Consider the following 24305-nt stretch of genomic DNA (forward strand, 5'->3'; position numbering starts at 1 on the left):
CTTGCCCATCAAGAGATTAGAGCACAAATCTCTAGGGTATATAAAGAACACAAAAAGCTAAACACCAATAAAACAAATAACCCAATCAATCAATGGGCCAAGGAACTGAGCAGACACTTCTCAGAAGAGGTATAATCAATCAACAAATATATGAAAAAAATGTTCATCATCTCTAGCAATTAGAGAAATGTAAATCAAAACTACTAATTTCACCTCACTCCAGTCAGAATGGCAGCTATTAAGAATATAAACAACAATAAGTGTTGGTGAGGATGTGGGGAAAAGGCACACTTGTACATTCCTGGTGGGACTGCAAATTGGTGCAGCCAATCTGGAAAGCAGTATGGAGATTCCTTGGAAAACTTGGAACGAAACCAGTATTTGACCCAGCTATCCCACTCCTTGGTTTATACACACACACACAAAAAAAAACCCCCAGCCTACTAGAGGGACACAGCCATGTCAATATTTATAGCAGTATAATTCACAATAGGTAAATAGTGGAACCAACCCAGGTGCCCTTCAGTAGATGAATGGATAGGGAAAATTTGGTATATATACACAATGGAATATTACTCAGCATTAAAAGAGAATAAAATCATGGCATTTGCAGGTAAATGGATGGAGTTGGAGAATATAATGCTATGTGAAGTAAGCCAATCCCAAAAAACCAAAGGTCAAATGTTTTCTTTGATATGAGGATGGTACTCATAAAGGTGATGGGGGAGGGGAGCATGGGAAGAATGGAGGAACTTTAGATAGGGCAAAGGGGAGGGAGGGGAAGGGAGGGGGCAAGGGGATAGGAATGATGGTGGAATGAGTTAGACATCATTACCCTAAGTAAGTACATGTATGAAGACATGAATGGTGTGAAAATACGTTGTGTACAACCAGTGACTTGAAAAATTCTGCTCTATATGTGTAATATGAAATGAATTGCATTCTTCCATCATATATAACAAATTAGAATAAATAAGTAATTTAATAAAGAAAAAAGGGATTCTGTATTTTTAAAAAAAGATTCTATAGCTAAGATTTTAGAAACTGCTGTTGTCTAAATACAAATCTTTTCATTATACAACCATTCCTTGGTATCCTCAGGGGATTCGTTCCAGGACCACCCCTAGATACTAAAACCTGAGGATGCTAACATTCCTTATATAAAATGGCATACTATTTACACACAGTGTATATATATATATATATATCCTCCATATACTTTAAATCATCTCTGGATGACTGATAATACCTAACACAATGCACACAGTTATTATGCTGTTTAGGGAATAATGACCAAAAAAGTCTGTACATGTTCAGTACAGATACTGTCTTGTGTGTGGAGCTTCTTTTCTTTTCTGGGTTGTCCTTCTGTGGTTGGCTGAACCTGTAGAGCAGAACCCATGGATACAGAGGTCCAACCGTGTAGGTAAATTCGGAGGTCCAAGAAATAGAGCTGTGACCCTCATCCAATACTATAATCTAGATCAAGGGGAAGAAGCAGCCCACGAGGGCCTCTATCACTCCCATCTTGTATATTTAGTCCTCAATCACTTGCCGATTCACTCCTCACTGTAACGGGAATTCAGATGGGCTGTCTCCCACTGCTATGGTCAATCAGCCTTATGAAAAAAAAATGAATGCAAGAATCATTTTAGCATCACCACACGTAATACATGAATTAATGCAGCTGCTTGTTGGTTACACTGATGTTAATCTCTAAAACAGGTATTTCTGCAACTACAGTGACAGTGACATGTTACATGTACACTAGCAGGTACTTAACGCGGTCCCCCTGCATTTCTGGCTTTTGCTCATCACTCACCGTCATTAGGCCTCCAACAAGATCACTGGTATGAGGATCTTCATCTTTGGTACCCAGCTGAGGCGAATATAATTCTGTGGTCCGTAAAATTTCTAGAACTCTGTCCAAGGCTTCTGCTACTGTGACTGGACTGTTTTCTTGGGCTGCATTGATTATATTTATAACCTAAGGAAGAGAACAAGAATAAATAAGATAAATTAATAAATAAATTTGTGGACGTAAAGATGCTACTTTTCAAAAGTCATAAGTAGACCTGGAATCCAGAAGAATCTCAGTGGATGACATATCTTATTGTTCAAAAGTCACTTCCTCCCATTTACTGAAGTATGCTTTGTGTCCCATGCTTTCCTATGTCCTCCCACCTCTGAACCACATTTTTCCAGGCGCCTTTGTTGATTGTTCTCTAGCTTTCTTCTCCAGGCTAGAGATCCTCAGAGACTGGTCTGGTCCTCTCTCTCATTCTATGGACCTTCCATAAATGATATTTTGTTTCCATGTCCCTGGACACATATGGTCCATAGCCAAGAGCTCCCAAGTAGACCTCCCAGCCTCCGGACTTGTAGATCTGGCGGACTATCGGACATACCTAGTGGAATATCGTCCATGTCTGAAAGTAAACTCATGATCTTGTTTCCCTCCCTCCAGAGCAAGCAAATAAACATTTTTTAAAATATCAAAGATAAAAGCTGTGCTCCTTCTCTGTTTCCTAAACTGCAGTAGAGAGCACTTCTATCCAACTCTTGCTCAACCAGAAACCTGGGAGACCCTGCTTAGCATGTTGCTTTCCCTCATTTCTCTCCCCACCCAGACCTCACCAAGTCCAGTTGATTCCGACCCTAAACATTTCTTGATCTATTCATTTCTCTCTACCTCCACTGCTTGAATTCTATCCCAGCTACCTCATTTCTTGCTGGAATTTGAGAAAGACCCTACATTGGCTTTTTGCCTTGTACACTTGCCATCTTGGATCCGTTGTCTGCATGGCAGCTCAGGGCTCTTTTTCAATAACACCCTGATTATGCCACCCCAACTCTAAACTCCTCGATGATTTCTGCTGCATATGAACTACCACAGCCTTCTTATGGCCCCAATTGACCAGAATGAGCTGAGCCCTGCGCCACCCACACCATTGTCTTCTCCCCTCTACTCGCCAAGCTCCTGCTTCCCTGACTTCCTTTCAGTCATCTGAAAAAATATCTTAGTGCTTTCTTCCTTGCCATTCCTGCTCCCTGCAGTCTTCTCTGGACCAACATGCTTCAAGTTTTGCATCAAACTTTTCACCCCGCCTACATTCAGACTCTACTCTCATTTTCTCTCAGAGAGTCCTGTGGTTTTCCTTCAAAGCATTTACTGTATTTTATAACTGTGCATTTATTTATTATATGTTTGCTTGTTCAATATCTGTTTCTCCCACTAGACCATGAACTCCATATCATTTGTAGAATGCATCTCCAGAACAGAGCCCAGGGACAGGGGGCCCTGACTGCAGAGAGAAGGCAGCACCTGCCACTCACCTTGGTGATGGGAGCCTCAATGGTCATGGAGTGGATCCTTGCCATGGATGGATAGCGACGATTCTGCAAGCTTGGTGCTGGCGAGAAGGAAAGTAAGTTGCAATCTGGTTCAGGCTCAGCATGGCCAAGTGTAGCTCAGAAATCCACGGGCCAGGAGCCCGACTCTGCTGGGACCACCCTCCCACCAAAGAAACAAGGAATTCACACTCATCTCTTTTTCCCAAAAGGCTGACAGCTCACCTTGACTAACTCATGCCAGGAAAGACAATCTGACCTGGGACTTTGGCAGCAGGAGGGCTTGACAAGTTCCTGGACCACAGAGAGAAGTTCAGAGAAGGCTGATGGGATCCTAAGGCCTGATTCCAACAGCCTAACGATCCACCAGGACTTCCATTTCCACAAATCACTAAACCTCCTTCAATTCTGTCACTTTCAGTCCTGAGCTGCTGGCCACATGACTGGTTAACTGTGCATCCTGGAGGGAAGGTGTAGGTCACGGCAAGGTGTGGGGTTACCAGACCAAGTGCACTCACAGTGCCAGTTGGAGCTACTCAAACTTTCTTCCTGAGCCTTTAGGTTCAGAAAACCCAGAGCCCATGGTGGTTCTAGCTGTTATCTGTAGAAAACTTCATTTAAAAGTAACTTAATTTTTTTTTGACTAGGTAATGCTTACATGTGGTTTAAAATTCAAGAGGTAGAACATCACTTTAAAGGTACTGGTTTCATCAGATTTTCTCACCTCCTCTTGTGAGGCAGGAGGAGGGGTTGGATCTCCATTTCCTAGATGGGGCAACTCAATCCAGCCCATATCAGCAGAGTTGCCCACTCCAGTACCCAGGTGGCAGCCACTGAGGGCCCCACCTGTGCTCTTCCACCTCCATTTTACTCATGTTGGAGGCATGATGATACCCCCTCAAAATCTCCAAAAACTGAACTAACCCAGTTCAAATTAGCTCGTCCATGATCCTTTTCATCTATATGCTCTAATTATACCCTCAACCTATCTCAAAATAGTTCAATCTATATTCTCTATGGCACATACTTAGTCTCAATCATTTGCATTCCATATCAGCTAATCCATCTTGTTCTGTGATCATCTCTAGACTCTGCATTTCTTGCTATTACAGTCACTTCCTTTGACCCTTCTATTTATTCCTTTAAATCACTCCCCTGCATCTTTCCTTTCTCTGACAGGTAATAGCTACCTCTTCCTCATGCCCTTAGACCCTGTCCTTCCAGTTGCCAAATAAAAACCAAATAAGGGCTAGGAATGTGGTCCAGTGGTACAGTACTTACTTAGCATATGCATGGACTTGGAAGCAATCCCCACTACCACAAAAAAAAAAAAAAAAAAAAAAAAGAAAGAAAGAAAAAAAGAAACCACCGCCACAACAAATGAATGAATGAAATCTATTCATCTGTCATTGGTTCTAGAGCTCTGATCACTAGCATTTAACACTGCTGGCCACCCTGTTTCTTGCCACGTTCATGTTCTTGACTGGTGACACTGTGCTCACATGGCTCACTCCCAGCATCCCAGCATCTCTGTTCTCTTCAATCCCCCTATTTCCTGTGCTTTGTCATCACTGAAGGTGGGCCTTCAGGCTTGGGCTTAGACCTTCTGTTCTTTTACCACACACACAGTCCTTAGAGAAGTTCTTCTGCACATGGCTTCATCTGTACCTCTAGGATTCCCAAATCCACATCTCTAGCCCCAGCCCCAGCCCCAGTCCTGTATTTCAGATTCCTAGGCATCTCCACTGAAAAAGAAATCATCATCTTCTCTCAACCCCAACCTGGACACGTCTAGAGACTCTCCTATTTCTGTAAGTATTACTTATAATTTCCTAGGCACCTAGGAATGACATTTCAGAATCACCCTTCACATTTCCATCTCAAATCCAATTGGTTTGTTAGCCTGGTTCATTGAACTCAAAAAGTGTTTTGCTAAATTCTGCCTTGCAGGGCAGAAATGTTTTGCTGAATTCTGACTCACAGTTTCTGTGACATTTTATTAAGGGAAAGTAAGTGCGTGCAGCAGGTACATGGAAAAACGGGTGTGTGTTGGAGTTGGGAAGCCAGGACTCTGGCTCCACCTTAGCCCCTAGTACCAAGAATGACCTTGGCTAGCTATGGAAACTGAGCTGCTTGGATGGTTATGTGGCCTGACACAACTTAGTCCATGAAGGCAAACACATACAGAGCCTTCAAAAAATAGATAAATAAGTAAATAAAGGCAAAGATTATAAAAGGCATAAAAAATCTTAAAACTCTGAAAATTTTTCAGCTTACTTAGGGATGGGGGGTGGGGAGCCAGTTTAGTTAAAAATCTTTCTTCTTGGAATTTGTATGCTGATGGATTCTTGAACACGTTCCTCTGTCATTTTCTACATTTTAAAAAGGTCAAAGAAATCATCAGAACTTCTTACCATCACTGCCTCGAGATGATATGGATTTCACATCAATGGACTCTTTCCTTCTGTTCTTATATCTGAATGAATGAGGTTCTGAGGATTTCAGATCAGAAGAGGAGAAATGATTACTTTTCAGCACATTCGTAGGTAAAGTTTACGCATTTTTCTCTTATTCTTTGAAGAACACAAGGTTACTTTTTAAGCTATAGAAAATAATTTTAGCAAATAATAAACCACTTTCTCTTCAACTCATCAAGACACAAAATTAGTTGTCCTATTAGTAGTAAAATGATGACTTTTTCTTCGGATGCCTTATTACATCATGGACATAAAGATTATCATAAAGGGTTATTTTACATGAGTAAAATTATCATTTAAAAAATAACCATTAAAACTTTAAAAATTTGGGGCGATTCATCAACACCCACTACATCTGTTCATTCGCATATGGGTCTCTTTAGACACATATAGACTTTATCATATTATTCACTACTTGCTGTTTCCATTTCCTAACGACATAGGTACTTTTCTACATTAACTTTTAGTTGGGAGAGGGACTGGGGATTGAACCCAGCAGAACTTTACCGCTGAGCTACATCCTCAGCCCTTTCTATTTTTTTATTTTGAGATAAGGTCTTGCTAAATTGCTGAGGCTTTTGAATGTGTAATTCTCCTGCCTCAGCTTCCAGAGCTGCTGGGATTACAGGTGTGTGCCACCGCGCTCAGCTCTACATCAACTTTTAAAACCACTTTACTCTCCTAAGAAATCTGTTTCAACTAAAAAATGATAAAAATAAGAACAAAACCTAGATTGTATTTATACAGCACAAAGTGAAGGAAGAACTATAATAAAGTTAATCTGAACGATGCAGCCATAGCACCTTGTCTTAAGTGACCTAACTTAAAATATTTACTCGTCCTTTGCCTAATTTTCATCTTCCAGACTCTGCCTGAATACCTTTCCTCTCCTTGCATAGTAGTTTCCGTTTGCCTTACAAAGACCTCTACAGACATTAGTGATTTAAGTAATATTATTAGGGTCACATGGCTTCTTTACAACCCTGAGAAACTAATTTGGTCATTTAATAATGTCTTTAGCTTATTCAAGAATTTAATCAGCTACATTCCTAACATTTATTTACCAAATAATAAATTGAACTTAAAATTCCTCAAAATGTAGTTTCTAAATACAACTAAAAGCAGAGAGCTTAGTTTTAAGGCTATGACAGAGGCTGGCTGCCTTGATTCTCAACCATTCATTAGAAATTATTCAAAGATGGATAATGCTTATTTTTCCCAATTTTAACTCAGAATTAAGAGAATCTATAACAATAGAAATGATTAAAAGTTTGGAGAAATTATTCTTCAATAAAGGTTAAAATAATGCCATTTACATCTGAGAATTCATTATTCATTCTTAACAGAAGCCTTGTAGAATGAATTTAAATCTAAAGTAGAGAAAAGAAGGATAAAAGGTGATTTAAACAGCCAAATTTGATGGCAAAAAGTGATATTGTGTCACCAAATTAAAAAAAAAAAAGATAATTACCTCTTACTGATCACCTATTATATACCAGGCATTGTTTTATATACTTTAAATATAATAACTATCTCATTTAATAATTACAATTCTTAAAGTTACATAGTGCTATCTTCATTTTACTTATGTAGGTAGCCCAAGGTCAAAGAGCTAATTATGTAGGTAGCCCCAGGTCAAAGAGCTAATAAATGGTGGAACCTATGATTTCCAGGATGGAATGGTTTCAATTGCTCAATGTGAATATTCATTGAGTGTCTATTATGTACAAGGCAATGCTGGGCACTGTAAATGCTCATTTCAGTTTTGGGCACCAGAATCTCATAAGTTTGTTAAAATAATACCTTCACTCTAAAATGTTTCAAGAAACTAAAATATCTGGGAGAAAATCTGCCATGTCATCCAAGGCTGTTGTGGCCTAAAAAATTTTCAGAAAACGGGAAGGAAGATACCATATAGTTAAATGCAGGTACTGCTAGATAGTATACATTTTTTTCTTTATTCCCCATTAACCACAAGACAGACATTGTTAATTTGTTTTACAAATGAAGACACTAAAGGTCTGAAAAAGCAAATGAAATCTTTCTGAGTAGGCTAAATATGCTCATCCTAGAATCAAGGAGAGGGAATAAGAATTAGCCCAGGACCTGGTTTTAGATAACAACAGGCTAGAGAATGGTTGGTTGCAATTCTTAAAAGAACAAGAATTGAAAAATCTTTACTAACGGGCTGATTTTTTTCCTCTAACGGGCAGATAATTCCAGGCCTTTCCATATGTAGAAGTCTTGAGCTCCAGCCCTTCATTTTAAGGAGAAGGAAACCAGTGCACTGCCCAAGATCTTAGGCAAGTAGGTTGGCAGCTGAAATAGGATCTCAGGGTACCTGCCTACCAGGCCAGGGCCCAGCTACGTTTCTAATTGGATGGTCTGGTCACCAGTTATTGCAAAGAAAGGAAAGAATGGTCATAGTTGAACCAACACCATATTCTCACCTGCTTCCTATCCAACCAGAGTCTCCTCTAGACTTTTGGGCCACTCTATTTTGAATTTATCTGCTCTTTGTAATCTCTAACCAAGATGGGGGAAGCATGGATGAGGATTCAAGGAATCTTAAAAGGTCCTAAATTTGTCTCTGGTTCTCCAACCTTCCAATATTAGCTCTTGGATTTTAGCAATCCATGTTTTGGCATAGCAGATGTCAACTGAAATTCCTTCAGGGCAATTTAGACTTGAACCCATGAATGCCTTCTGAGCATATTAGAGTCAAATTGAAGTATTCTTACCTGTCTGAGAATTGTCTCCTGAATCACGATGAATCTTGTGAATCTAAAATCATGCAGAAGTTTGGAAGAAAGAAGAGAGATTTTAAATAGAGCATTTGCTATATTTCTCAAACAATTTAGTTATTTTAAAAAAAATACTCTGAAGATTTCAAGAAAGCAAAAAGTTGCAGACAGGATGAACAGATGAAAGATGTATACCACGCGACAAGACTACAAATGCTCTATCACCATCAGACACCCAGAACAGCTGAGCCTAAGAGCAGGCAAATACCCGAGGACCTACTTTCTAAGTAGGATGGCTATGCTCCAGTCAGCTGTTCTCATGTTGACAGTCTGCAGAAATGCAGAATGACAGAAAGCCATACCTAAATTTAAAGTAACATATATAACCTGTAATTGCTTCTCAGCTTCCTGGCTCAGGCCAAGTCTGCCGTGTCTCTCCTTATCAGTCTCATTATAACCTGTTTGTTTCAGATATTTTATAAAATGTTTCTGTAATATAAAGTAATCTAAATTTTAGTCCAGGATTTTTTTCAGACTTTCCGAAAGGCCTTCAAATGCTCCTCAATTACAGAGCCAATTTATAAACTGTTTCTTCACAATGAGATCTAAACTCGAGATGTTGTTTTGCACCTATTTCTTTCTCATTATCAGATTTTTTTGTGTGCTAATGCTCAATAAATATCCGTCAAATGACAAAATGAAGCCATTAACACAAGAAATAAATATGCTTCTCTTGCTAGTGGTGGGGCACATTTTGTTCTATCACACTTATAATTGTGCTGTTTCACTGCCAATTCCACTTGCTGCCATCCAGGGCTCAGACCATCAGACCTTTTCAGCCACTCAACAAAGGGATGAGATTAACTTGGAAAATAGGATGAGTGTGTGGGACCATCAGTGGAGGAAGATGAGGATGGCTTAGCAACATCAACTGTAATGGCTAGAAATCTCACATGTATCAGACACAGGCAAAATGGTCCAGCCTGACAGAACACTGAAACGTAATCGGGTAAAATGTTTAGTGTTAAAATGAACTATTCAGCTCAGTCCCTTTCCACATAATTACAGAAACAATTACATGACCCACCTCTGTGAAACCTTGGTCATTATGTCACCAAGGGCTATTGACTCAGTTATCCCATAATTTGGGGTCCTTTTATTTATTCGGTGAACAAGTATTTTATATTTTCCTTTAAGAATAAAGACTATCTGCTATAAAGCTATTAAATTCAGTGTGGATTTTTATACTATACTGAAAGAATAAAACTTTTGCCTAGTTTTGTTTTCGCCATCAGCTCTAGCTCAAAAGCAAGTGATTTTTAAATGCTTACTTTTTCTCTCTGAATCAAAATATATCTCCTTTTTAGGAGCAAGGCCCCACAGCTTCCCATATTACCTAAAAACCAAAACCCCCTTTCCTCATATTTTGCAGACCACAGGCCAGCTGACTGAACGATGAAGCTCCTGAAACCTCAACATGGGCTGTGTGCTGTCTGGAGAGGAACCAAATGAAGCATAAGGTCCAGCAGATTTGCAAACCAATCTGGTTTTTCTTGGGAGAATGTACCCCATCCACTGAGGGTAAGAAGAGTGACTAGGGAAGGATGCAGAGCACAGGTACTAGTTCCATCTTCTGGGGTGTCTCTGCTGCATCTTTCTCCACACAGGATGCTGCACATGGCACTTTCTAAGCTGGATGCACTGCCCCCAGATTGGCTCATGGGCCTTTGAACTGCTCTCTCTCTGCGTCTACTGCCAGCAGGAGAGCCCAGAGATACTCCTTGCTTTGAAATCAGAGATTCGCCAGGGCTGCATCAGCATCTACTGCCCAGATCCTTTGTTGTGATTCACTTTGTGATGCTTTGAACCAGTGGCAGAACCAGAAGACCTATCTCTGTCACACCCCAGAAGTGCTGGGTTTTTAACTGAAGCTCTCTAATGATTTGTGTGCCTCTCCTGAATATCCCATTTTACAACTTGAGTTTGCTTGAATGACAAATTATCTTAGAATGAGAATTTCTTCTAGAGATCTAAACCTACCAGTCATTTATAACTTGGTAGGAATTATTCCATCAAAATTATTTTCCTCATAACCCCTAGTTGAGCTGAGAATATAAGTAGGGGGATGAGTGGTTCTGTAGTTCCATGTTCTCTGTGGTGGGCAGCTCAGGGAGGCTCACAGGCTTGAGGACTGTGGAGCAGGAAGAGGGCTAAGCTTCACCCTGTGACAACACACATCTCTTACATGTTTCCCAAGATTGGCAGCTTTCCATTTGCAATGTAATCATTACAATACCCTTGCAAGTGGGGAAGTAGCACCATTCCTTTGGACAGACAAGGAAGTTGAGGTTTTAAGAGGGTAAGTAACTTCCCTATGACACACAGCTAGTACACAGAGCCCAACATCAAGCTGTGGTCCTTTTACTTCCAAAATCAATTGCTCTGTCACTCTGCTGTCTACCGAGAGGCTCCAGAAAGAAATTCTCACGCCTTGACTTATTAAACTGGGGTCTAAGGAAATATCTCTTGGATCTATGCACAACATCTATTTGAAAATTAATTCTCCTTGAGATTTTGGGGATGGTTTGAATTTCTCTGATCAAAAGGTTTTATCACATGTTTGCTAAAGCAAAAAGGTCAGAATTCAATGTACTCATGCCATCACTCTTTACACAGTGTGATGTGTTTTTCCCTTTGTAAAATCTTAAAATGTGGAATATTTTCATGTGCAGAACTGGCTTGGAATGGTGATACTGTGCATTACTGGAAAACCAGAGGCTTTGGCACTACGGTTTATGCAACATGAAATCCACCATCCCTGGCCTGTGAAGTTCTCTGTCAGAGCTTAAAACTAGAGTTTCTCGGCATGTCCTTGGGGACTTCCAGCTTAAGGGAGGACTCATAATTTTAAACCTTTAATTACTTAAAATACCATAGGCTGCCACAAATTTTGCTGTTGTGCTAAATGCTATGTTTACAAACACTTGGTTATGCTTAACTCTAAAAAGCATTGTTTCTTAAAAGATAATCTTAAAAGCATTGTTTCTTAAAAGCATTGTTTCTTAAAATATAATTAAAAATTATATTTTCCTCCTCCACACCCACCACCAGAATGTCTAAAACTAAAGAAAAAAATTTTCAAGGATGAAGATCTACTGAAATCTTTAACATGATGTTGGAGGGAATATAAAATGGTATGACCACTTTGAGAAAAGGTCTAGCAGGAATATGGATATGGATATATATCTCCCCTATGACCCAATAGTTCTATCCCTAAGTATTTACCCAAGAAAAACAAGAGCTTTTATTCACAGAAAGACTTGTATAAGAATGTTCAAAGCAGCCCAGAGCGGGAAACAGCCCAGGAATCTAAGAATAGGAGAAGTACAATGCAGAGGATTGAGGCAAAAGAATAGTTAGTAATAAAAAGGGGAAAAAATTACTGATACATACAAAATAGATGAGTCTCAAAAACTTATGATGAGGAAAAGAAGCCAAGCACAACAGAGTGCACCTGGGTGAAGCTCTATCCAACCTATGACTAAACATTCACACATAGTGGTTCTATCTAGGGTGGGCAGGACAGGGGTGGAGGGTGCAAAGGGTCATGAGGGAACTGGGGGGACAGAGAAGCCTGCACTCTTGATGGCACTGGGGTTGCAGAGCTATCTGCATTTGTCAAAACTCAGAGGAAATGGTACTTAAGATAAGGGTCATGAGGGAACTGGGGGGACAGAGAAGCCTGCACTCTTGATGGCACTGGGGTTGCAGAGCTATCTGCATTTGTCAAAACTCAGAGGAAATGGTACTTAAGATTTGTACATGTCACTGTAAATAATTTCTACCTTTAAAAAAATCAACATTAAATTCCAGTTAGTAGGGTGGGGGGGGGCGTGGCTCAGAGGTAGAGTGCTCACCTACCATGTGTGAGGCACTGGGTTCGATCCTCAGCACCACATAAAAATAAAATGAAGATATTTATTGTGTTTAAAAATAAAATTCCAGTTAGTAATATGCAAGTTGATCTGAAAATGTGCTGGCATTCATAACTTTGGACAGCTGGAAATCTATGAAAAAACAGGATGGACTGGGGGATGTCTAGAGGGACCCAAACAGACACATGATTGAGCAAAATGCTAATGACTGAACCAAGGTGGTTATGCTTGGTTATGCACAAATCACTTAAAGTTATTCACTTAAAGTTCTTCCAAATCTTCTATTTGTTTAAAACCTTTTATAAAAATGTGTTTGGAAAATTGTGGGTTCCACTTAGTATAAGGTTTGATGGTTAAAATTCAAAGGTCTGAAGTATAATTTTAAAATCTGTGAAATAAACAAGATGAAGGAAATTGAGAACAGCCTGGAACCAAATGAGGTGAATGACATGTCACAGTCTCTGGGACTCCCTACCATGAGCCTGGGCATGAGATGATGCTCTACATCAAACCATAACCAGGAAAAAAAAACATAACTAAGGAATTATAAACAGCAACTATCAATCTAAGAAGTGTAATGTTTACGTAGGTAACCATTTACAATACTCATTTAATTCATTTGATTAATTTTATAAACTGTGGAGAAATTCTTGGAGGAAAGTCCTGAGATATAATGACATGAAAGCATCACTTTTAATGATGATGTGTTCAAATCAAGCTTTAAAAAAAAAAACATATGATTTTTTTAGCAATTAAAATGAGTCAACCCATGGGCTGAGGTTGTGGCTCATAGCACTTGCCTTGCATGCATTTGGCCTTGGGTTTGGTCCTCAGCACCACATCAAACAAATAAATAAAAACTAAAAAAAAAAAATTTATAAAATGAGTCAACTCCAAAGGAAAAAAAAATTAAACAACCCTAGGAATAACTTACTGATTATATATTTTAAACCCCAAACAAGTAATGTAGAATTTGGTAGAGGAAAGAATAAATAAATAAATAACAATATCTAAAATGAGTCAAGGACAGGATAAATACAACAAACACATCAGCAAATACTTAATGCCTTCTTCAGCATTCAGTTTAGAATCACCTTGGGAAGGTGAATAGTATTTGGCAGCAAAGTGTGAGTGTGATTTTGTCCTTACTGAACAATAAGGTCAAAGGTATCAGAATCACAATTAAATCAACAGCTACCTCAGTCTTCAAGCATGGATCCTCCTTCTGCTTCCTTTTCTTTCCCTAGCCTGTGTCCAGCCCATCATCCCATCCTGTCAAATCTCTTTCCAATACCCCTGGGATCAGCTGCATCTTTTTAGCATCAGAATGCAGGCTACCATCAGCGCTTTTCTGGACCTGCCAATACCCCCAGCCCAGTCCATCTCAACTTTAGAGCCAGTGCAAGCTTGCATAATCCCTTCACCCTTCTGCTTAAAACTCCCACTTCTCACTGGTCTTGGGGGCAACTCTGGATAGCAATCTGGCTGGAAAGCTCTGCCATTGGCCTGGCCCCTGCCAGCTCTATGGCTGGGACTCTGCCCACTACTCTTAGCCACAGGCCATACTGGCTTCCTTTCCATTTATCTAATTCTCCCATGTCCTTTATTATGACCTTTTCATGTGTGTCTCCTCTGCTCTGGAAGTTTCCCAAATCAGTCTTTGTCCTACAGATTTTAGCTCAGATGTGATTTGCACAGGAAAGGCTTCCCTGATATTTCCTGCCCGTCTTTACAAGGTCAAGCCCTACTGTCACATGTTCTCAATGGACTTTTCTCCTATTGGATTTATTGTAGTTCACAACTTTGCATTTTTTGACTAACATCTGTTCCTCTGCCAAACTGTAAGTTCTATGGACAGGGGTTATTTCTAATTTGATGGCCTTTGTATACCACTGCTAACACAGTACCTAGTACACAGAGCTAACAAATATAACATGAATCCATAAGATACTGAGATTAACCAGACTCTTTTTACCTTAGAGCTGTGGGGAAGATATTGTTATTAATGATTTGGCCATCATATTGGTCTTTGTTGATTATGCTTAATGTTTATGTCTCTAAAGGAATTAATTTGTAAAGTGTTTCATGATAAAACACATGAAAATTTACCATAAAAGGTGGTTTTTCAAAAAGCAAAGATAATATTGACTTAAAAAATACATCCCTGTGCTCTGATATAGATAATCCTGATACACAAATCAGACAGGCAAAGAGTTTTATGGGTGAGAAATCAAAGTCATCAAATACCTGAATGCAACCTCATCCCTGACTGGGTTCCCCGAGCCTCTGAGAGATTCTCTATTAAACATTTCTCATTGGATTCAATAGTAAAAATGGTTGATATTATTAACAAACAAAAATGCTGTTAAAATCCATCCATATATTTGTAATAAAATTGGAAAAGACTAAAATATTTCTTGATCTCATAGTCAAATGCTGACTTTGATAAAAGATCTGGATCAATGTTTTCAAACTCAAAATTTATTGCTATTTTTCTGTGCCCCCCCAAATGTTATGAAAAGGGGTAGAAAGTTGATTAAGATGAATGAAAGTACTATTTACTTTAAAAATCAGGGTAGCTTCAAAGTTGGCTTATTAAGAAATCCATTTTTTAAAGACTGAACATTCTTATCTAAAGCTTCCCAACAAAACTAAATGCTTTCATGCATGTGACAAGACCCCTTTGATGAGGAGAAGTTCTAGTGCTGGATGAATTGATCTGAGCACAGAAACAGTCATTTGAGACCCTCCCTTCATTTACATGTAATGAAATAGCACAGTGGTGTCATACAGAACATCTTTGATCATCCTTCTTTACTGAAAGTACTTTGATGAGTATTTTTTCAAAAAGTGAAAGGATCTGATGCCTAGATCAAAGATCTTTTCTGTCTGCTCTGTTTTCAAAAACCACTTCAAAACACACTTCTCAACACTCATACCCAAGCAGTCCCCAAACACAGGAACAAAGTACCTCATGCAACGTCCTGGGTCCCTGTCCCCATGATACCTTTGCACAGCCATAGACAAGCTGTGGCCACTTGTGTTCATGTATTCTGAGCTTCAGTTCTCAAAATCCTGGAGCATCAAGACAGAAGAGGGTTTGCACAGATGCTGAACCTAATCTTTGGGGTAAGTTCTCTTAACATCAATAAATTTTAAGATTTTAATAGGCCCAGCACAACAGTGTCCCTTCTCTTTAATCTCAATGGCAATTAAAAATGTTATGTATATCAAAGCAACATGGATTGGGTTGATATGAATGAAAGGGCATATGAATTTTTAAGATTTCACAAGACTAAAAAGAAAAATTCCAAGCTGTTTTATCAGATCGTTTTCCATATGCCAGACAAACCTAGGTTTCCTCTCCTTATTACAGATATTTTCTTGGAAAAGTTTAAGCATCCCTCTCCTGTGCGATGCCAGATCAACATGTTCAGTTACCACTGGTGTACCTTGATCAAACATATCTGATTTCCCAGGGCTTTATTTGTGCCCACTGGCTCTACATTCAGCAAGCATTTATAAGAGCCTTTATAGAGAGACACTTTCATGATTTATCCCAGTGATGATCATTTTCACATCCTTCTCTCATGGAAAAACAGTAATGCAAACTGCCATTCAGGCTTAAATGTTATAGCTTTCTTCATTTGTCCAATTTCTCTTTTAATGATTTTAAAACACCTATGGTGAAGTGCTACTGTACTTGATAACCTGACAAATACTGAGTTTTTGATCAGAATTACCTGGAGCCCTGTTAAAACAGATCTTAGGCCCCCTGTGCTCTGATATACATAATCCTGATACACAAATCAGACAGGCAAAGACCAAGCATTTGGGTCTCTTGGAGTCCTGGGTCAGGCTCAAGCCTCAGGTAGGGACCATGTGGTAATGTGTGACACCTTTGTGCTCCAGGTATGGTTGGTTCACCAGAGATGTTGGAGAAACCAGGGAGTCTGTCTCTCTCCAGACTCAGGTAATCAGAATCTACATTGTAACACTTAATCTCCAGGTGATTCAATTACCCATTATAGTTTGAGAAACACTAGTTAAGTGAAAAGATCACAGGTTTTCCACAACAGATCTTTTATGCCTCCATTTCTAGTTGTACAGACTGAGGTACTTAGAAGCTTCACCTGTTCTCAGTTTCCTAAGGGGCAAATGGTGACCAATATCAACTGTATTGTAGGGTTATTCAGAGAAACAGAACCATCAGGGTATATAGAGAGACATACAAAGGAGGGGAGGTTATGATGCAAATTGGCTCATGGTTTAAGGAGACTAGAAAGTCCCATCTAGTGGTATAAGTTTGAGAGTCCAAAACCCTAAGATCCTAGAACACCATTGACAACCTCTTTGGGAAAAACTCTCCCAAACATACCCAGAAAGAAGATTTTACCAACTATTTAGGTATTTTTTAACCCAGACAAGCTGACACTTGAAGTTAACGATTATACTTACTTTTGAGAATCTAAGAGGTTCAAATAAGATAATCTGTGCAAAGGATCTGGCCTGCAAGCTTCAAGCTGATCTCTGAAGGGCTTGCTAACACTCTCTTCAGGGCTCAGCCCTTGTAGATTCTGGTTCAGCGGTTTGGGTAAGGGTTGACACTTTGCATTCCTTTTTTTGCTTTGCTTCGCTTTTGTGTGCATGGCCGGTGGGTACTGGGGATCAAACCCCTATCTTTTCTAAATTTTATTTTGAGACAGGGTCCACTCCTTTGCCCAGGCTGGCCTCAAACTTGTGATCCTCTTGTCTCTGTCTCACAAGTAGTGGGATTATAGGCCTGTGCCACTGCACACAGTGAAGCTGCATTTCTACTAAGTCCCCAGGTGATGCTGAGCCTGTAGGTCCAGGGGCATGTTTTGAGAACCCGTGGCCTGGCCCATACTGTGGCCCAGATAATGCCTACTCCCTCTGCTTCTCTTTCACAGATGAATTCTGTTTGTTGAGAATCTGGATTCAGTGATGCTTAATGCTTGCTATTTCAGGATCGATTTGAGTTTAATTTCCTCCAAAGCTTAAATATGAGCACATGTGGTGTGTTTTGCCGAGCAGTTTACATGCAAGCAGCACACTTGTGTTCCTCAATTGCATGCTGTCATTTCCTCCATCCTGTGTCCTCTCAGTGCACAGGGATAAGAAGAACTTAAATACAAACAGCTTCAGGAAGAAATTTCATTTTGCTTAATGTTTCTATGTTCTTGAAGAATTGTTAATGATGGATGGCACTTTTGCTACACAAAGTATAAACCCACATGCCTGGTGGATTTTGTCGAAAGAATGAGGAAATTACAAAGATCTAACATTTTCCCACTCCTGTTACTTCAGCCCTCAACAGAGAGTCATTAAACTACTTAATGACACCAGGGCTTCATTTGCACTCTGATTAGCATAAGATAGAAGTGATCCTCAGGACCAATGCTTAATAAATCAGGTCTCCAGAGAGCTACCAAGAGCTACTGCAGAGGCGGGGACAGCACAAAGGAAAAATTAGCAATAGCAAGAGGACAGGAACATAAAACAGTTTTATCATTCTGTGTCCCAAGGTTCTGAAAATGTTGTTCATTAGAATCTTTGTTTACATTTGGTAAACAATCATGCCCAGGAGTAAAAGGGCATCTCTAATTGATCCCTTATCTGCTAAAGCAACTCAAGAAATATTTATTGAGGCAAAAATAATTAGATCTCCATCTCTATCCTCAAGGGATTAACTGTCAATAGCAGACAAAGACAGATGTTGTCACAATTGAGTTGGTTCATTCTTGAGCACATTACTATGTGCCAGGTGATGTTCTAGATACTGGGGTGGGGATGGGGGTGGCAGAGAACAAGAGAGAGAGCTTCCTCTCTCAAGGACCTAGTTCAAGAATGGCCAAAGACAGCATTTCTCAAAGGCTGGGAAGTCGAAGAGTTAGAAGGTAAGTTGTGGGCATTCCCAAACTTGACACTAAACTCAATCCACATATACAAATCATTTGCTCCTTGGAATGCTGCCGCCATTCCCAGTACAGGGCGGCCAGTCTGAGGGCTGATTCGATCCAGGGAGAAATCCTAGGACGTGAGACCACTCACCCAATTTGTCTGGAAATGCTCCATTAGAAATGAAGGCACAGGAGGGGTATTAAACAACACTCCTGTGCTCTGAAAAAGGCTAGCAAAATGGACATATCAAACCGCATTTGTCATTTTTTAAAAGTATACAAATCTCAGATGGCATGCACAGATTTTTTTTCCCCTGCTAGATACAAAATTTAAAAAATGGTACCCACAGGCAAGTAGGAACATGGTTACTAGCATGCTGTAACTAACTTTTTCTTGGAGCCAAATGCACTGGACTATGAGTGTCCTGATGACAGGCTACTTCCAGGAGGTTATTATAGGGAGATTCAGTTCTCTGGGGTGACCTGGCTGATGGAAGGGAGACAGGAATAGGTGGCAGCCAGTGCAGTCACTTTAAACAAATAAAAATGTTCTTTCACTGCTGAGGGAGTGCACCTGAGCCTTCAAGCCAGAGGTCCCCACAGTATATTTATACCCTTGGGCCCTGAGGCTGCCTCCAGTGGCAAAACTAACCCTCATGACACCGAAGCTCTATTTCAAGTGAGAATAATGCATAGTATGGCTTAGGAGGTTGTTCATCACCCTACAAAAACAACTGTTGGTATGGTGTCCCAGAGTGGCCATATCACTGGGTTTGTGGGGCCAAAATACAGCATCCAAACATCACATACCCAGCAACTATATTGAAATTTTCCTGAAAAAATAGGTGGGAAGTGTTCCTCAGTGTCCAAAAAATGTCATATTAATAATGTAATTTCTCAATAATTAGAGGCCATAGAGTTGAGAGAAGTATGTTTGAAATGATGTGATTCCCTCTGTGGTCTGCAGGCAGTTAAGGCACCTACTGATATGCCATAGAGGGAGGCATCTGATGTCAAGTGACTAGGGCATTTGCCTAAAGGCACAAAACTTTCCAGAGAGAGGGAAGGACAGAATAAACATGCCTGCTGCCTTACCAATCTTCCATATCAGAAGTAGCAAATATTTGGGGCAATTTTCTCTAAATTTCTGTAATATGCATATATTATATGTGTGTATATAATAACATTGTTTTGTGGATTTTACCATGGATGTAGATGCAATATATATGTAAACTATAGCATAAAAGAGAGGAGGAAAAGTGTAAATGAACCTTAAAATTGCATAAGTTTCTATGTTTCACATGAATTGGCATAATATTAGTAGACATAATATTACACAGTAGACTGTGTAAAGTTAAAGGTGTATGGTAATCCTTAGGGAAACCATTTAAAAATGTAGAGATTTAACTACAAAGCCAATGGATAAAGTGGAATTTTAAAAACTTGTTCAAATAATCTAAAAGGCGGCTCATATAAAGGAACTGAGAAAAAAATGAAGAGCACAGGAGCAAACAGAAAACAAAGGATAAAATGGTAGACCTGAGTCCAAACTTATTGATGATTACATTAAATGTTAATGAATTAAATGCAACAATTTAAAACCAGATTGTTAGAATTGATGAAAAGATCAAACCTTAATATGCTCTCCATAAGAAATAAACCTTAAAAAGACACAGATCGAAAGTACATGGATGAGAAAAGATACATGATGCAAACAGAAAGGCATAAGAAGGCTGTGGTGGCTATATTCAATCAAATAAAATAGATTATAAGAGTGTCACTAGATATTAAAAAGGAACATTTTAGAATGACAAAAGGGTTGATTCATCATAAACACATAGTAAATGTGTGTGTGCGTGTGTGCATGCTACTTTACAACAGAGCTTCAAAACACATGCAAAATTTTGATTAGGGAGAAATAAACAAATTCACAATCATAATTAAAGATCTAAACATTTCTCTTTTGGCATTTTTTTAGAACTAGAAAAAAATTAGCAAATACAGAAAATATGAATAACATTATCAATCATTTTGGTCTAATTGAGATTTATAGAACACTCCACCCAATAAGGGAAGAATATATACTCTTTTCAATTCAACTGGGAATACTGACTATTTGGCCCATACATCATGTTTCAATAAATTGGAATGGATTCAAATCACACAAAGTATGTTCTCTGACCACAATGGATTAAATTTGAAACTATTAACAGAAAAATATCTATAAAATCTTCAAATATTTAGAAACCAAACACAACAAACAATTTCTGAACATCCCATGAACCAAGAAGAAATTCAAGGGAAATTATAACATATTTTGAACTGATTGAAAAAAACAACGTTGGACTTTGAGTCCCTGGGTGAAAACAATGCACACGTGTTGAATTCCACTGCGATAGAAGAGAGGAGAAGAACATTGGGAGCCTATGTAGAGTTTCCTCCAGACTCTGCCTGATATATCTTTTCCTCTTTATGACTGTTGTAATAAACTATAGCCACAAGAACAACTGCCTTTGAATCCTTGTCTTTCTGGTGAATCACCAAACAGATGGGTGGTCTTGTAACCTCCCAAAAAAACAACATATCAACGTTTCTGGGAGGCACACAAAGACTTCTATACTGAAAACTATAAAACACTCCAGAGAGAAATTACAGATCTAAACAAATGGAGAAGTATACCATGTTCATGGATTGGAGGACTATCATTAAATATTGATTCACTCCAATTGATCTATAGCTTCAATGCATTCCTAATAATAAACTTAGCAGGCTTTGGGGTAAATATTATCAAGCTAATAATACATTGTGTGTAGTAGTGCAAAGAACACAGGATAACTAATCAGTTGGATAACTTACATTATCTGACTATGAGACTTACTATGAGGTAATTAAGAGGGTGTTATGGTTTGGAGATGATGTGTCCCCCCCCCACACCAAAACTGTTAATGCAGCTTTTTCCTGTGTTAGTGCAGGCAAAATGATTGGATTGTGAAGGCAGCAACCTAATCAGTCCATCCTAGTTTGAATGGACTGGGTGGTAACTGTAGGCAGATGAGGAACTGTTACGGGAGGCATCTTTCTGTGGGCATCTTTCCTGTGGCTCTTTCCCTGCCACTCTCTCTGCTTAATGGATGCCATAAGCAGTACTCCTTCACCACACCCATCCACCATGATGTGCTGCCTCATCTTGGGCCAGAACAATAGGCTCAGCTCTCTGTGAATTGAGAGCTCACAAACCATGAGCCCCAAATGAACTTTTCCTTCTCTAAGTTGTTCTGGTCAGGTATTTTCAACACAGCAATATAAAGCTGACTAAAAATGTATGCAATTGACATACGGATTAACAAATATATCAATGCAATAGAATAGAGTCCAGAGGTAGTAATACTGTACAATCATTTGACCTTTGGTAGAGGTGCCAAGGCAATCCAATGAAGAAAGGAAAGTCATTTCAACAAATGGTTGAATTTCAATAACTGAGTATCCAGATGGACAAATATTAAGCTTGATTCTACTTGACACTACAAACAAAAAAGAATTCTAGATGGATTACAGATCTACATGTAAGAGAAAACCACAAAGCCTTCAAAGGAAAATATAAAATATCTTTATGGCCTGGGTATAAGCAAAGTTTTCTGAGGTAAGTCACTGAAAGCAATAACATCATACTGGTAAATTGAACAAATTATTAATTATAAATGTCAAATCAAAAACTTCTCTTCATGAAAATTCTGTTAAATGAATAGAAAAGCTAAAGTGGAAGAAAATATTAGTAAAACATATATATAGCAATAGATTGATGTTTAAAGTATTTCTACTACTCAATAATAAAAATAGTCCAATAAAAAGTGGCAAAGACTTTGAATAGACCCTTTGAATTAACCTTTATGAAAGGTCAATAACATATGGAAAAATTTTTCAACATTAATCATCAGAGAAGTGCAAATTAAAACCTATACACCTAATAGAACAGCTAAAATTGTAAAGACTGGCAACACAGTCTTTACAAACAAAGATGTGTGGCAAAGATCTCATATGTTGTTCTTGGGAATGTCAAATGATAAAACAAACTACTTTGGGAAAGGAACTGGCAGTTTCTTACAAAAGTAAATATATAATCTGTGACTTAGCAAGTGTACTCCTAGGTTTTCCCCAATAAATATTAAAATACACATTTATAAAAATGCTTATATGAGAATGTTCATAGAAGATTTATTCATAATATCCCCAAACTGGAGTCAATCTAGGAATTGATCAATTGGAAAAAGGATTAATACAACTCGGTGTACCAATCCAATGGAATACTACTCAGCAATAAAAAGCACTGCACTGATACACTCAAAACCAAAAGTTTCTAAAATATTATACTAACTGAAAGGAGCTTTGCACAAATTATATTTGTACATATTGTATGGCTCCATTTATGTGAATTTCTTGAACAGCCCTAACTAATCTATGGTGGAAAAAAAATCCAAGCAATGGTTGCTTCTGGGGGTTGAGCAGCAGAGATCTACTGGGATATGGAATGAAAGAATTTTGGGAATGGTAATGTGTTCTATGTCTTGTTAGGGGTTTAGGTCACACTGGTGCATACTTTTGTCAAAGATCATGCAAAAGCATATTTACTATTCATGTATTTTTGTTGAATGTTAATCTTATATAAAATGTAAGCAAATATAGAATTGTACTTAATGAATGAAATGCAGACTAAGCATGTGGGGAGGAGTACTAATACATGAAATTTATTTTAAAAACCAAAGTGGATTGAAGGATGCATAAAGGATGTATGTTTGAAGAGATACAATAAGGTAAGTAGAGTAAGATGTTAAAGGTACAATCTAGCTAGGAGGCATTCAGGTGTTTACTGTACAAGTCTTTAACTTTGCTGTATAATTTTCAAAACAAAATGCTAGAGAAAAAACTTGGGTGGAATGTGAATGGTGAATAGATGGGTTCTGGGTGTCTTTTTCACTGAGTCTGCTTTCCCTGTGGTTTACAACAAGTACTGTAAGCTGTAGCTGGACTGTGCCAGTGAGAACATTGCTGGAGGGGCTGGGAAGTGGTTGCAAAGTGTGATGCCAAGCTCTCTCAGTACCAGTTTCTTCATCTGTTGGATGAAGACAATACTATGTTATGGACTTGATGATTAATTGAGATGATGCCTTTTAAAAGACTAGGGCCTGTCATAAAATAAACACTCAGTAAATTATGACTATGAGGCTTCATTGTATTCTGATACAGTGTGTCATTCTGGAATCTCCTTTTGGAATCTCTTTCTGCACATCTAAACAGCCACAGGATCCTGTGTGGCTTCCGCCCAGCATACTGAGCTAGACTACCTTAGCCTCCCTCCTTCTCTTGTCCAGTGAAGACACTGTTAAGTAGCTGGTCAGCTATGAGTGAGTAGATAGGGAAGGACAATGAAGGGTGATAACTCACAGGTAAGAAATCAGGGAATCACAGGGAAACTAACCAAAACAGACAAACATCTGGAAAAGGGGAACTTGTATGCCAAACCCACCCCAACCACAGTTAATTATAACCCCTGCAGGGAACTGTTGTTTCAAAAGCATGTCACACCCACCCCTGTGACCAGGTCCTCATAATCCTCCCCTTTGGATTAGGTCATTAGGACCCTCCCAAAGGAATTGTGCCAAGAGCTATACAAAGAGAAATGAACTACATAAGGGGGGAATATGAAACTAAGGCAAGAACCAAGGAACCCAAAACCCTTAACCACCCCAGACTCTAAGAGCCATGCTGTTCTGCTCAGAGGCCATCCGTGCAGGGCCTAAACTGTACCTTATCCTTATTTTTCACTGTTCCAATAAGCTCCTGTCTATATTCTGTGCAACAGGCTTGAAGTTATTCCTGCTG

The 24305-nt window shown here is 39.0% G+C and overlaps 1 protein-coding gene across 10 annotated transcripts in view; it reads right to left on the minus strand.

The window, feature by feature from the left end:
• Pde8b (phosphodiesterase 8B) overlaps positions 1-24305 on the minus strand; it is a 232668-nt gene that overhangs the window by 21099 nt on the left and 187264 nt on the right. For all 10 annotated transcript variants that reach the window (XM_071612474.1, XM_071612473.1, XM_071612472.1 and 7 more), the window contains 4 exons: positions 8570-8612; positions 5766-5843; positions 3337-3413; positions 1823-1987 (listed from right to left, as the gene is read on the minus strand). In XM_071612474.1, the coding sequence (XP_071468575.1) occupies positions 1823-1987; positions 3337-3413; positions 5766-5843; positions 8570-8612 (363 nt within the window). The remainder of the gene's footprint in view (positions 1-1822; positions 1988-3336; positions 3414-5765; positions 5844-8569; positions 8613-24305) is intronic.

Source organism: Marmota flaviventris, chromosome 5, assembly GCF_047511675.1.
Source record: "Marmota flaviventris isolate mMarFla1 chromosome 5, mMarFla1.hap1, whole genome shotgun sequence".
NCBI classification, from domain to species: Eukaryota; Metazoa; Chordata; class Mammalia; order Rodentia; family Sciuridae; genus Marmota; species Marmota flaviventris.